The 14,237-nt window shown below is 36.6% G+C and overlaps 1 protein-coding gene across 1 annotated transcript in view; it reads left to right on the top strand.

Annotated features, from left to right (window-relative positions):
- Nucleotides 1-14,237, top strand: part of LOC128703846 (lipid droplet-regulating VLDL assembly factor AUP1) — a 168,237-nt gene that overhangs the window by 59,790 nt on the left and 94,210 nt on the right. The window contains exon 4 of the mRNA XM_053798687.2: nt 10,675-10,856. Within this exon, the coding sequence (XP_053654662.2) occupies nt 10,675-10,856 (182 nt within the window). The remainder of the gene's footprint in view (nt 1-10,674; nt 10,857-14,237) is intronic.

Consider the following 14,237-nt stretch of genomic DNA (forward strand, 5'->3'; position numbering starts at 1 on the left):
AACCTACCAAGTAGTCTCTCAGGTATGACCAACGATCCAGATACCCTAAAGACATGCATCTCCAACTTAGCTATTGAAAATATGAATCTTCGAGAGACGCTAACAAAACAAGACACCAGGATGACACAACTCGAGAACAAAATCCTCAGTCTTGAACAAAAGTTATCAACACCAGGAATGACTAACTGTGACAAGACCATCCAAACAGTCATAGATAGCTATACCCAACAAATAATATCTCTTAATACAAAGGTTGAAGAAGCAGTAAAAGAATGGAAGAACAACTTAGATAACCAGTTCAGTGACTACTTTGCTCTCCAAGAAGATAAAACTGAACAAGATAAACTATCGGACGCAGTAATAGTTAACAGTCCACTTTTTCCCAGTGATATGAACCAAACAAACAGTAAAGAAATTACTCTGCAGATCATAAAGGACCAAACAAGTGTTATTGTACCAGAGTCTGAAATAAAAGAAGCCAGGTTACTAGGATCCCATGGTAGAAAAAGTGTTATGCTTAGATTCCACTCACATGACAGGAAAAAAGACTTAATTATTGCATCTATTAAAGTAAAGAAAGAGGTATACATAAACGAGTGTCTTACCAAAAAACGTCAGAACCTCCTGTATAGAGTCAGAAAACTTAAGCGGGAGAATAACGACACAATACTCCAATGCTTCACACGGGATGGGAAAATTCTTGTTAGGAAAACAAATGTAGGTCAACTGTACACAATCACGAATGAGAATGATCTATCACGATTTCTCAGGGATACTAATCTTACAGAGAATAACTAAACAATGTCCAACTTAAAAGCCTACGTAGTGTAGTGTATGTTTTGCTCCATTATTGTTCAAATTTCATTGTGCAATCTCTTAGTAATTAAATAATCAACTACCTCATTTTGTGATTTTACTAGTAAGCATAAGTCACCTTATGTGATTTTGTTATTTACTATTGTTCGCTTAAACATTAGCTGAATTGATACTTTCTCTGTCCATATTACTACCTCATATTTTTTTAAATGCTATCAATTGATATTACTTACTAAAATTACCTTATCTCCCAAAACATACTCAACCCCTGCCAATTTGGATTCAGGCCTAATAAAAATACTAATGATGCTATTATACACATGCTAGAACATATATACACTGCAATAGACAAAAAAAGAAGTCCCACTGGGGATCTTCATTGACTTACGTAAAGCTTTTGATACAGTTGACCATGACTTGCTCCACGTAAAATTGTCACACTATGGAATTAGAGGGCACTCCCTCAACTACCTCAAGTCATACCTCAGCAACAGAAGCCAATATGTGTATGCAAATGGGGCAAACTCTTCTGCACAACCAATTACAGTTGGTGTCCCACAGGGCAGTGTCCTTGGCCCTCTTCCCTTTCTACTATACATAAATGACCTACCAAATGCTTCGCAATTACTCAAACCCACACTATTTGCAGATGACACTACATACGTCTTCTCCCACCCGAGCCCAGTCACGCTAGCCATTACTGTAAATACCGAATTACAGAAAATATCTACCTGGATGAGGACTAACAAACTTACACTAAACATCGACAAAACCTACTTCATTCAGTTTGGTAACAGAGCTACAGATGTCCCTCTTAACATAATGATAAACAGATCACCTATCACAAAGCTAACAGAGGGAAAATTCTTAGGAATCCACCTTGATAATAGACTCAAATTTCATACACATATACAACAAATTTCTAAGAAAATTTCCAAGACTGTAGGCATACTATCGAAGATACGGTACTATGCTCCACAGTCAGCCCTCCTGGCCCTATATCACTCTCTTATTTACCCCTATCTCACCTATGGAATTTGTGCATGGGGCTCAACAACAAGTAACCATCTCAGACCACTAATTACCAAACAAAAGGCTGCAGTTAGAATGATAACAAATTCTCACTATAGGCAGCACACTCCACCAGTATTCAATACACTAAACCTACTCACCATACAAAACATCCATACTTATTACTACACCTATTACATACATAGAACACTTAACTCTGATATTAACCCTCCCCTCAAACATCTCCTTGCCAACCTCAACAGAACACATGACCATAACACAAGGCACAGATCACTCTTTGATGTTCCTCGTGTCCATCTCACACTATGCAAAAACTCAATGCACATAAAAGGCCCTAAAATCTGGAATTCATTACCTGTAAATATAAAAGAAACACTACCTGTTTATAAATTCAAGTCTCTTCTTAAAGATCACTTACTCACCCAAAACCAAATAAATACTGAATAACTGAACCTTATAAATTGTATATCTTAAATGTTTCTCACAATTATATCACATAAATGTTAAACCTAAAACCCAATCTAACTTTATTATTTTTTAAATACACTACCTAACAGAATACTCCATTCTACTGAATGTACAACAATGCATACAACCATATGACCTGTCTTTGTAATACTCACTTGTGCTTTATAGTAATCTGTTTACATTAATGTTTTATCACTGATTTCATCATTGCTTAGTTAGTCTTAAGTTAATTTTAAGCCAGCCCGTAATGCTATGCATAGTATAAGTGGCTTTGGCATGCTGCTCTTATCTGTATTTTTTGTACCTCTGTATGTGTGCTCAAATTTTTAAATAAATAAATAAATAAATAAATAAATAAATAAATAAATAAATAAATAAAAATTAATAATTATCATTTTTACTAAAATTTCAATTTACTCTTAACATTTTTGACATTTAATAACCATTACTTGTCTAATTACCTTTACCTGTTTTAATACCACATTTACTATCCTAGATTACTCTTAATTACCTTGTACTGCCATATAACCTCAAGTATAACTACCAGTGCAGTATTGAATGAAATAAACATTACTTTTTCACTTTTTTTGTAATCATTATTACTTACTAAAATTTTATTAAACACCATATTTACTACCAGTCAATTTTACTTTTGTACATTAAACATTATCTTATACTTCCCATAACATTTTGTTGCCAAATTTTCAAGTTTGTATATTCAACCCCAACCTTTATATTATCCTTTGTACCTGTGTACCTGTGGTACCTGTCTACCATCTTACTATCATATTATAACCAAGACATTACCATTGTTATTTTTTTACTATTATTCTTTTGGTACTTTAATTGTGAATTTTATTTTGTCAATTTAAATCTAGTTATAATCTTGATCTTGTCAACAACCTATACCAGACTCTAGTGCAATTGCAAGTACCATTTCAAATTGTATTTTTATATTATAAGTTTATATTATAATTCCTACCATCTGTCCATTTAACTTTGTTTACCATTACTTAATTTTAGTCCCTTATATATTTTCTCCTTTATTTTAGCTTTATATAACTACCCTAGTTTATATATTCACAATTGTTAAAATAATCAAGGTGCTATTCTCAGGTGCTAAAGTAGAATAAGTTCACAATTTTGCCATTATATTCCAAAGCTCATTTATTTGATTACCACTTTATTGTTCACCACAACCTATATTAGTCCCTTTTATATTATAATTTTATACTATAATTCTAACTTTAAAAAATTACCTTTATAGTACTACCTACTATCATATTCCCAAGCTCCATTATTTGATCATCACTTTATTTGTATTAGTCCCTTTTATATTGTCTCCTTTATTTTAGCTTAAAAAAAAAAAAAACTACCTTAGCTCATTATTTTACATTTGTTAAATAATTCAGGTGCTATTTTTTAGCTTTAGACTATTTACTTTGTTTTATACTTAATTCTAACTATAGATTCACTACAAATCTTATGATTACAAGCATTGATCCTGATACCAACCTCTTATTGAATGACTTAAATGAATCAAACAGTTACTGTAATTACTACACTGCAGAACAATCAAAGGCACTTCTCAGTGCCAACAACAACATAACTGTCTTTAACTACAATATCAGATCTTTAAGCAAGCATTACGATGACCTCATAGCATTACTAAATTCCTTACATGCCAATATGTCCATCATTACACTAACTGAAACCTGGCTAAAGCCTGATAGTACAGATGTCTATGCCATTCCTGGTTACACAGCCATACACAACTGTAGGCCAGACCAACAAGGGGGTGGCACAGCCATATATTACTCAGACCAACTAGAATGTATCACTAATACTTGCACAAGGGATGAACATGGGGAATATATAATAGCTAAATTCAAATCCAAATACCTACAGAAACCTCTCACATTAATAAACATCTACAGAGTTCCACAGTCAAACATTAGCCAATTTAGTCAAAACCTAGGAAGTATGATAACTGATGCACGCATGAACAAAGATCACTTACTACTCTCAGGTGATTTCAATATAAATCTCCTGCAAGACCAGGACCCACACATTACTGAATTCACAAACACAATGAGTAACTGTATGTTACTACCAACAGTAACAAAACCTACAAGAGTTACAGAGACTAGTGTTTCCCTACTTGACCACATCTGGACCAACACCATATCCCCTTTAAAATCAGACATAATTACAGATAATACCACAGACCACTACCCTACTTTCCTCATAACAACTCTTGGTAAACTACCCCAAGACACTACTAAAGTCACCTTCAGACTTCACAATGAGGCAGCCATTAATAACTTCACAACAGCAGTAGCAAACATTGATTGGCACACTGAGCTAGAAATCTATACAGATATTGACGAATGTATTAATAATTTTCTAAAAAAGACCCAATACCTCTATAATAAGCACTGCCCTAAAAAAACTAAACAGATGACAGCTAAGAGACTGAACAGTCCCTGGCTAACACCCAGCATTCTCAAATCCATAAATACAAAACACCAATATGAAAAACAGTACAGAATGGGTCACATAACCAGAGACCAAACAAAACGTTACTCGTCAATCCTAACCAGCCTGATAAGAAGGGCAAAAAAATTGTATTATGAGAACAGATTATCCAACTTACGAGGTGATATAAAAAAGACCTGGAAAACCCTATCAGAAATTCTGAGAACAAAAAAGATATCACGAAATAGCGAAATAAAATTAGCAAAATCAGATGAACCCCAACTCCCACCAACAGAAACAGCAAACAGACTCAATGATTTCTTCTCCACTATAGGACAAAACCTTGCCAATAAAATCCCAAGCTCAGATACCCCACCAAATGACTACCTCACCGGCAACTACCCGAACACACTGTTCCTAGCTCCGACTAACCCATACGAAGTCTCCCTTATTATCAACGCACTAAAAAACAAGGCAGGAGATTTAAATACCTTACCACCCTTTATATACAAAAAAGTGTCACAAGTGCTATCACCAATCATTGCAACACTCTTTAACAAATCCATTGAATCCTCCACCTTCCCTACAGTACTCAAAATAGCAAGGGTCACCCCGATCCACAAAGGAGGAGACCAAACAGAGTTGAATAACTATAGGCCAATATCCAACTTACACCCTCTCTCAAAAATCTTCGAAAAATTAATTCATAAACGAATCTACTCCTACCTTATCTCCCAAAACATACTCAACCCCTGCCAATTTGGATTCAGGCCTAATAAAAATACTAATGATGCTATTATACACATGCTAGAACATATATACACTGCAGTAGAGAAAAAAGAAGTCCCACTGGGGATCTTCATTGACTTACGTAAAGCTTTTGATACAGTTGACCATGACTTGCTCCACGTAAAATTGTCACACTATGGTATAAGAGGGCACTCCCTCAACTACCTCAAGTCATACCTCAGCAACAGAAGCCAATATGTGTACGCAAATGGGGCAAACTCTTCTGCGCAACCAATTACAGTTGGTGTCCCACAGGGAAGTGTCCTTGGCCCTCTTCTCTTTCTCCTATACATAAATGACCTTCCAAATGCTTCGCAATTACTCAAACCCACACTATTTGCAGATGACACTACATACGTCTTCTCTCACCTGAGCCCAGTCACGCTAGCCAATACTGTAAATACCGAATTACAGAAAATATCTACCTGGATGAGGACTAACAAACTTACACTAAACATTGACAAAACCTACTTCATTCAGTTTGGTAACAGAGCTACAGATGTCCCTCTTAACATAATGATAAATGGATCACCTATCACAAAGCTAACAGAGGGAAAATTCTTAGGAATCCACCTTGATAATAGACTCAAATTTCATACACATATACAACAAATTTCTAAGAAAATTTCCAAGACTGTAGGCATACTATCGAAGATACGGTACTATGTTCCACAGTCAGCCCTCCTGGCCCTATATCACTCTCTTATTTACCCCTATCTCACCTATGGAATTTGTGCATGGGGCTCAACAACAATTAACCATCTCAGACCACTAATTACCCAACAAAAGGCTGCAGTTAGAATGATAACAAATTCTCACTACAGGCAGCACACTCCACCAATATTCAATACACTAAACCTACTCACCATACAAAACATCCATACTTATTACTGCACCTATTACATACATAGAACACTTAACTCTGATATTAACCCTCCCCTCAAACATCTCCTTGCCAACCTCAACAGAACACATGACCATAACACAAGGCACAGATCACTCTTTGATGTTCCTCGTGTCCATCTCACACTATGCAAAAACTCAATGCACATAAAAGGCCCTAAAATCTGGAATTCATTACCTGTAAATATAAAAGAAACACTACCTGTTTATAAATTCAAGTCTCTTCTCAAAGATCACTTACTCACCCAAAACCAAATAAATACTGAATAACTGAACCTTATAAATTGTATATCTTAAATGTTTCTCACAATTATATCACATAAATGTTAAACCTAAAACCCAATCTAACTTTATTATTTTTTAAATACACTACCTAACAGAATACTCCATACGACTGAATGTACAACAATGCATACAACCATATGACCTGTCTTTGTAATGCTCATTTGTGCTTTATAGTTATCTGTTTACAATAATGTATTATCACTGATTTCATCATTGCTTAGTTAATTTTAAGCCAGCCCGTAATGCTATGCATAGTATAAGTGGCTTTGGCATGCTGCTCTTATCTGTATTTTTTTGTACCTCTGTATGTATGCTCAAATTGTTAATAAATAAATAAATAAATAAATAAATAAATAAATAGTAGTTGGGTGAACATGCCAAGAGCCCATTGTATGCAGAGCATTATGGGCAGGCTTAAAATTAACTTAAAATAAACAAGCAATGAAAGGTTCAGTTTTAAAAATTACAGTAAACAATTTAAAATATGAAGTACAATTGAGTATTTGAAACATTGAAATTTGAACATATTGATACTGAAGCATTGTAGTTGTACAAATTTGTCACATTACAGTGTTCTTACAATAAATACTACTCATCTCACCCTAGATTAAGACTACAAATATTTTGAGGTAAGTAATGAGTGTACTATATGTGTATTCTACTTTTTTATTGTTTTTTAATGCCTAGTTCTATTGCTAACCCCAATGGAAATGAGTCACACTGTCTGACTTTTTTGGGTCATCCTAGGTTCTCTACACACATGCTGCTATGTATGATAATCTATGTAACCGTATTTGTGTATACCTGAATAAACTTACTTGCTTACTAACTTAATATATGTTAGTGTAAACTTGTTATCTAGTATTTATATGCATTTATAGGTGAAAAAAAAGTGTTCCACTTTATGGCGATTTCCCTTTACGGCAGTAGCCTGGAACCTAACCTGCCGTATAAGTGGGGCCCTACTGTACCAGCTACTTATACATGCTTAATGAGTGAGACATGAATAAGCTTATTAAGCATGTTTTAAAATGTGTATAGCTTCTTTCCAGTCAGAGAACCTTCTAGGTTTCCCAGCCTTTCAAATAGTTTATGACAGTGCTACAGTGATCTTTGACTCTAAGATCACCTTGCTATGTAACTCAACTAACATCGTAATAATTTGATATGCACCTTATCTTAGTCCCGTTATGGATTTTAAACCAAATATGGATTGTAGTTAATCCTGTCTGGATGTAAAAGATCAGGAAGTATTTGATGTGGCAGATAGTGAAATTAGCATCTGTTGAACAAGCTGATGAGAGAAAACTTTATTCCAAGAGTATTGCTCCACCTTTTGCTACAGTGTCAACTGCCACTGCCTACAAGTTTTCTGTTGTATTTGCATATAAGTGTATATAGAAAGACCCTGGTTATGCAGAGCATTTTGGGCAACCTTAGGTTATTCTTGTTCCCCAGGATGCAACCCACAACAGTCATACCATCTTACTCATATTGTACATCCAATTTTTAATTGCAACTCAAAACAGAATTCCTCTCTGAGGGTAAATTGTAACTCCAGATAATCTTAATTCAAGGGACCACTGTAATTTGCATTTTAGCTGTGCACCAACCTTCAAAATGGTACAGTAATGAAACAAACATCCAACTGCCAGCTTCAGTTTTACCCAGAGTATACCTGGAGAGAGTTCCAGGGGTCAACACCCCCACGGCCCAGTCTGTGACTAGGCCTCATGGTAGATCAGGGCCTGATCAACCATGCTGTTACTGCTGGCCGCATGTAATCCATCATACGAACCATAGCCCGGCTGATCAGTTACTGACTTTAGAACACTGCAGAAGGTCTTCTGGCCCATACAAGGCAGGTCCTTATCAAAACCACCACTACCCAAAGCTACCCAAGAATTTACTTCCGTACCCACAACACCAATCAAACCCAGACTCTTCCACTCATATGTTTGTTCAGTCTCATTTTAAAGCCATCCAAGGTCCTAGCCTCTATCACCCTACTCAGGAGAGTGTTCCATGCATCCACAACTCTGTTCACAAACCAGTACTTACCTACATCCTTTCTAAATCTAAATTTATCCAACTTAAATCTGTTATTTCTGGTTCTTACCTGGTTTGACATCCTCAGTACCATTGTTTATGCTCATCATCCATTTATACACTTCGATGATATCTCCCCTCATTCTACATCTCTCCAGAGAGTGAAGATTCAAGGCTCTAAACATATCTTCATAAGGGAGATTCCTTATACAGTAAATAATTTTAGCCAATTTTCTCTGTATGTTCTCCTATAAATCTACATCCATCCTGTAGTAAGGGGACCAAAACTGAGCAGCATGATCCATATGAGGCCTCACTTGTGATGTATAGAGCTATAAAATAACTTTTAAACTTCTGTTACTTATACTTTTTGAAATTAATCCCAGTAATCTGTTAGCCTTATTGTGCACACTTAGGCACTATTGTCTTGGCTTTAGATTTCTGCTTACCATGACTCCCAAATCTTTTTCACATTCTGTATGATCACACTCTACTTTAACTAGTTTATAACTTCGAGGGTTATTTTCATTACCAAGGACTAGGACTTTACACTTGTCCACATTGAACTTCATCTGCCACTTTTCAGACCAAAACGTTAATTTGTTCAAATCCTCCTGGAGTTCACTGGTATCCTCCTCAGAATGAATCATACGGCTTATTTTTGTTATTTTATTATTTATTATCACACCGGCCGATTCCCACCAAGGCAGGGTGGCCCGAAAAAGAAAAACTTTCACCATCATTCACTCCATCACTGTCTTGCCAGAAGGGTGCTTTACACTACAGTTTTTAAACTGCAACATTAACACCAAATATACTTATGTCACTTGTAATTCCTTCATCAAGGTAATTAATGTAAATTATGAACAACAATGGGCCTAAAACCGATCCTTGTGGAACACCACTAGTGACTAATCCCCATTCAGATTTGACCCCATTAATGGAAACTCTACTTTCTATTAGTAAGCCATGCCTCTATCCATGCTAGAACTTTACCTCCTATACCATGAGCTGCTACTTTTTTTAAGTCATTTGTGAGGTACTCTATCAAAGGGTTTACTGAAATCCAAATAAACAATAGCATATTCTTTATCACTGTCTACTGCCTCAAATGTTTTATTGAAGAACGTCAGTAAATTTGTCAGGCAGGAACGACCTCTCGTGAACCCATTAGTTATTGTTTTAATATTTTTCAGTCATGCATATACATTACTGGATTTTACAAATTATCGTTGATTATTTAAATAGTAATTTTGAAGTATTTCTTCATCTCTTATAATATAAATTTGACATTTTTAGTAAATTTAGTAAATGCTGCTGCTGTTGCTGCCACTGCCACCGCCACCCCCCCAACCCCCACCACAACAACAACAACACTGTTCCTCTCGTTATTCTACTTCCATCCATACCCCCTATTGTATATATCTTCTAGCTCCCTCCCCTTCTTGCTTCTGTTTGGCTAGTTAATGGTCCAAGTCACAAGTTTCAGTATCCTGTGTGTGGGTTATTTATGTAAACTGGCATTAAAATTTCTTTAGGTTGTATGACTGTCATTCCTTGATTATTTTGTTAAATCACAGTTATTCATGATAGCTATATGCATATGTACTTATAGCCTAGCTCTGGGGGTTCTATGATAAATATTTATTGTTTTTGCATCATTTATTGAGAATAGTTGTTATTAGAGTCATCTTGGGTTTGTGTTGAAGAAGCAGGATGCTGAGAAGGCTGGACTCAAGATTACTAGAAGGGAGGAGGCGTACAGTATGGAAAAGCAATAGGGCTTCAATAATCTTCAGGAGGAAATATGATACACAGTGAAAATAGACAGATTAATGGCAGCTTTTCTTTCAGCCTAGTGTGTATGACCTTCCTGGAGCTTTATCAACACTGTTGTGCTATCGTGACCTTGGAGTAACACAAGGTCGAGAGGTGCTCAGAGCTAGTGCCCGCATTTTCCTAAATGAACGTAACAGCCCCCCACTGCTTTTGCATCCTGAGGGTGCAACCACCAGTGGAAATTTGGCATTAATGAAGTAAGTATGAATTTTAAATAGGTTTTTGTACATTTTTGCACAGAATGATTTTTGCACCTGAAGGTTTCACCTAAAGAATGAATTTTAGACTTGGAATTTGATAATCAATAGAAAATCTTAAATTGTTTGATCATAACTTTCAAGATTATGCCATTTAAATTAAAGTTTTCATTTTCATTAGAAGTGCACTTATTTTCATTAAGGTGCACAGGAGCAGAATTAATTTCCATGGGTGGAGCATATTTCCATTAAGAAGCACTATGGCAGGTAGGCCTGAGACCTCCCCAGTAGGCATTAAGCAGCTCTATTGTCTAGCACTGTGGGGAAGGGTGTGAGGGAGGCTAATGGGATGTATACCAACTGGCCTCCCATGTGGATCAGTGTTTCTGGGTCTGTACTGTACAATTATAGCTCCATGTACATTACTCACTTTTTTGTTTTCATCACCCCACCATGTGAATATTAAAATGGTATAAAATACCGACAGGTTGTTAGGTAAGACACACATGCAACAGTTAGGTATCTTTATTTCGAAACGTTTCACCTACACAGTAGGCTTCTTCAGTCAAGTACAGAAAAGTTGGTAAAAGCAGAAGAGATGTGAAGACAGTGTAATCAATCCATCACGCTTGAAGATTAGTTTTTAGGTGGTCAGTCCCTCAGCCTGGAGAAGAGTATTTCTTCCATAGTCTGACACAATGTGAAGTTGAAGTGATAGTATGGAGCCTTATATACTGTCAAGAGGTGAGATGTAGGCCACTAGTAGAAGCAAGAATGTAATCGTTGAGAGGTCACGCCCCTCTCATATCCAGCCATTCTCACCACTAGAAGTTGTTCGGGGTGTTTTCTGTTCTGTACCAAGATACGTGACCTCTCAGTGATTACATTCTTGCTTCTACTAGTGGCCTACATCTCACCTCCTGACAGTATATAAGGCTCCATACTATCATTTCAACTTTGCATTGTTTCAGACTATGGAACAAATACTCATCTCCAGGCTGAGGGACTGACCACCTAAAAACTAATCTTCAAGGGTGCTGGACTAATCACATCATCTTCACATCTCTTCTGCTTCTGCCAACTTTTCTGTACTCGACTGAAGAAGCCTACTGTGTAGGTGAAACACTGCAAAACCAAGATACCTAACTGTTGCATGTGTGTCTTACCTAACACCCCATCACATCTCCGAATATTTATCAGGGCTTCCAAACAAAGTATAGGTGACCCTGGTGAAGCAAGAAAGAAAACTAAGTATGAAGTCATGCTTATTACAAAACACTGGAAGTAATTGAGGTGCTAAGAGTTGGTTTGTGCATTATGGAGACATCACATGTGTTTGGTGTTAGAGAATCAACAATTTAGTTTAATTTGAGATGAGGCAAAGATAAAAGCTTGTGTATTGAGTAATCCTCAGTGTGACACAGTGAAAAAGATTGAGGAATAGGTTCACAGTCGTCCTCTTTACTCACACTTCAACATGTTAAACTTCCCAAACTCAACTTGAAAGTAAGTAGTAAATAATGTTTTGTATTAACATAACCATATTTTAGCTAGTGTACTTTCTGTTAATTGTGTGAACCTCACTGTGGTTCATGTATTTAACAGAGCGTCATCATCCGCACTGATAGCTAAGAAAAAGCTAATAATTTTATAGCATTAAAAAAAATTGTTATAGCCCTTGTACTAGTCTGAAGAATGCAACCCTATTTTTCCCAGACATTTTTCAAGTCTTGGAAATCATTAGTAGTGCACTTCTCAGCAGTCATTAGTAGTGCACTTCTCAGGATTGTAACCCACATGAATTATGATCCTCCACTGAACTATGTGTTATGCACCAGGTCTTCATGGAATAAATCTGGCACCTCTTAAGAGTGTATATCTTTGAATGGAAGAGAGAGAGAGTGAGAATGGGAGAGAACAGTAGAGAGAGAATGAGAGAGAATAGGAGAGAGAGAGAATGGGAGAGGGAGAGGGGGGCATAGGGATCTGTTGAGCTGCTTACAGTTCATCATAGATAACATAGCCTGATAAATCAGGAAATGACTTTAGGGGTCAACTAAGTTGTGTTTGAAAAGCAACTAGGAAGGGTCTGTTAACCCCTTAACTGTCCAAATTTAGATGTACATTGTTACCACTAGCGCTCTAAACGTAGATCAGTGTTTTATTTTCCCTGCCTCCAAATTTGGCACGATTGGCCTGAGATGCCTGATCAGTATAGAATGGATCTTAACACTTGGTGTGTGCAGTATTCAAAAAATCTAGGACCACTTAGTACCTTGTGGGAGCACCAGTTCAATCGAGCGCCAGCGAGAACAAACAGCGTGGCAGACTCCAGGGATTCACTGACGTCATGTCGTATTAACACTACCTTATTAAGAGGAAAGTGATGCTGACCCTGAGTTTAGTGGCTTTGAGATGGATGTGGCCACAAGTGGTTGAGGAAATATCAAAAACCTTGATAATAACCCATGTGCAACATTCTTTCAATTTTGATACCACTGGTAGTGTCAACCTGCCAAAATGTCCTATACCTTATGCCCTAAGTAATGAGAAACAATTCTGGAACATGTGTAATATGTGTTCAGCAAGCTGGGTGGCCGGCTGGCTGGCTGGGTGGATGGCCGATTGACTTTGGCTGTCTCTATCTCTGTCTGTCTGTATCTGTCTCACAGGTACACATAAATACAATTATACATAGTGTAAATTACCTAGGATAACCCAAAATATTCCAGACAAAGTGCTTTACTGTGCTTGTAGAGATAAGGCATAATAAGCATAACTGGCAAGTAATACGCATTTTCACTTGTTCGGGAATCATATGTGACGACTCTGCATCGTGTATAATACCTGATGGTTGATGAGTGGCTCTCTCTCTCAGGCAGAGACAGGAAAGAAACAGACAGAAATACAGATAAGCAGAGACAGAGATAAACAGGGACAGAGCTAGATAGACAGACAGACAGACATGTTTATATGTATCAGTGAAAACAAACAAAGCCAAGGCAATGCACGATCATCAAGTGTCACTTACACCATGCTTCAAGGAGTTTCATATACATGTATACTCCAGCATGTCTAAAACATTGCTGGGACCTATAAATACTTTGTATATGTTTTTAGACAGTAGTATGTGACCAAGGCAGGTGGAAATGTTCACCTGTCAGTGTGTTTGTGACTGAGTACTATTTCAGTACATAATATTAGTGTCAGAGCAAACATTGGCTATGAAATCACAAGTACTACTACAAATTGTAATTATCAAAACATAAAAATTATATAAATTAAATAAAAAAATGAGAAAAAAGGTATATAGGCAGTACTTACTTCTGCAAGCAGCAGGACTCCATGTTGCCATCAGGTGAGCATCCAGCACCCACTTTG

Source organism: Cherax quadricarinatus, chromosome 87 (assembly GCF_038502225.1).
Source record: "Cherax quadricarinatus isolate ZL_2023a chromosome 87, ASM3850222v1, whole genome shotgun sequence".
NCBI classification, from domain to species: domain Eukaryota; kingdom Metazoa; phylum Arthropoda; class Malacostraca; order Decapoda; family Parastacidae; genus Cherax; species Cherax quadricarinatus.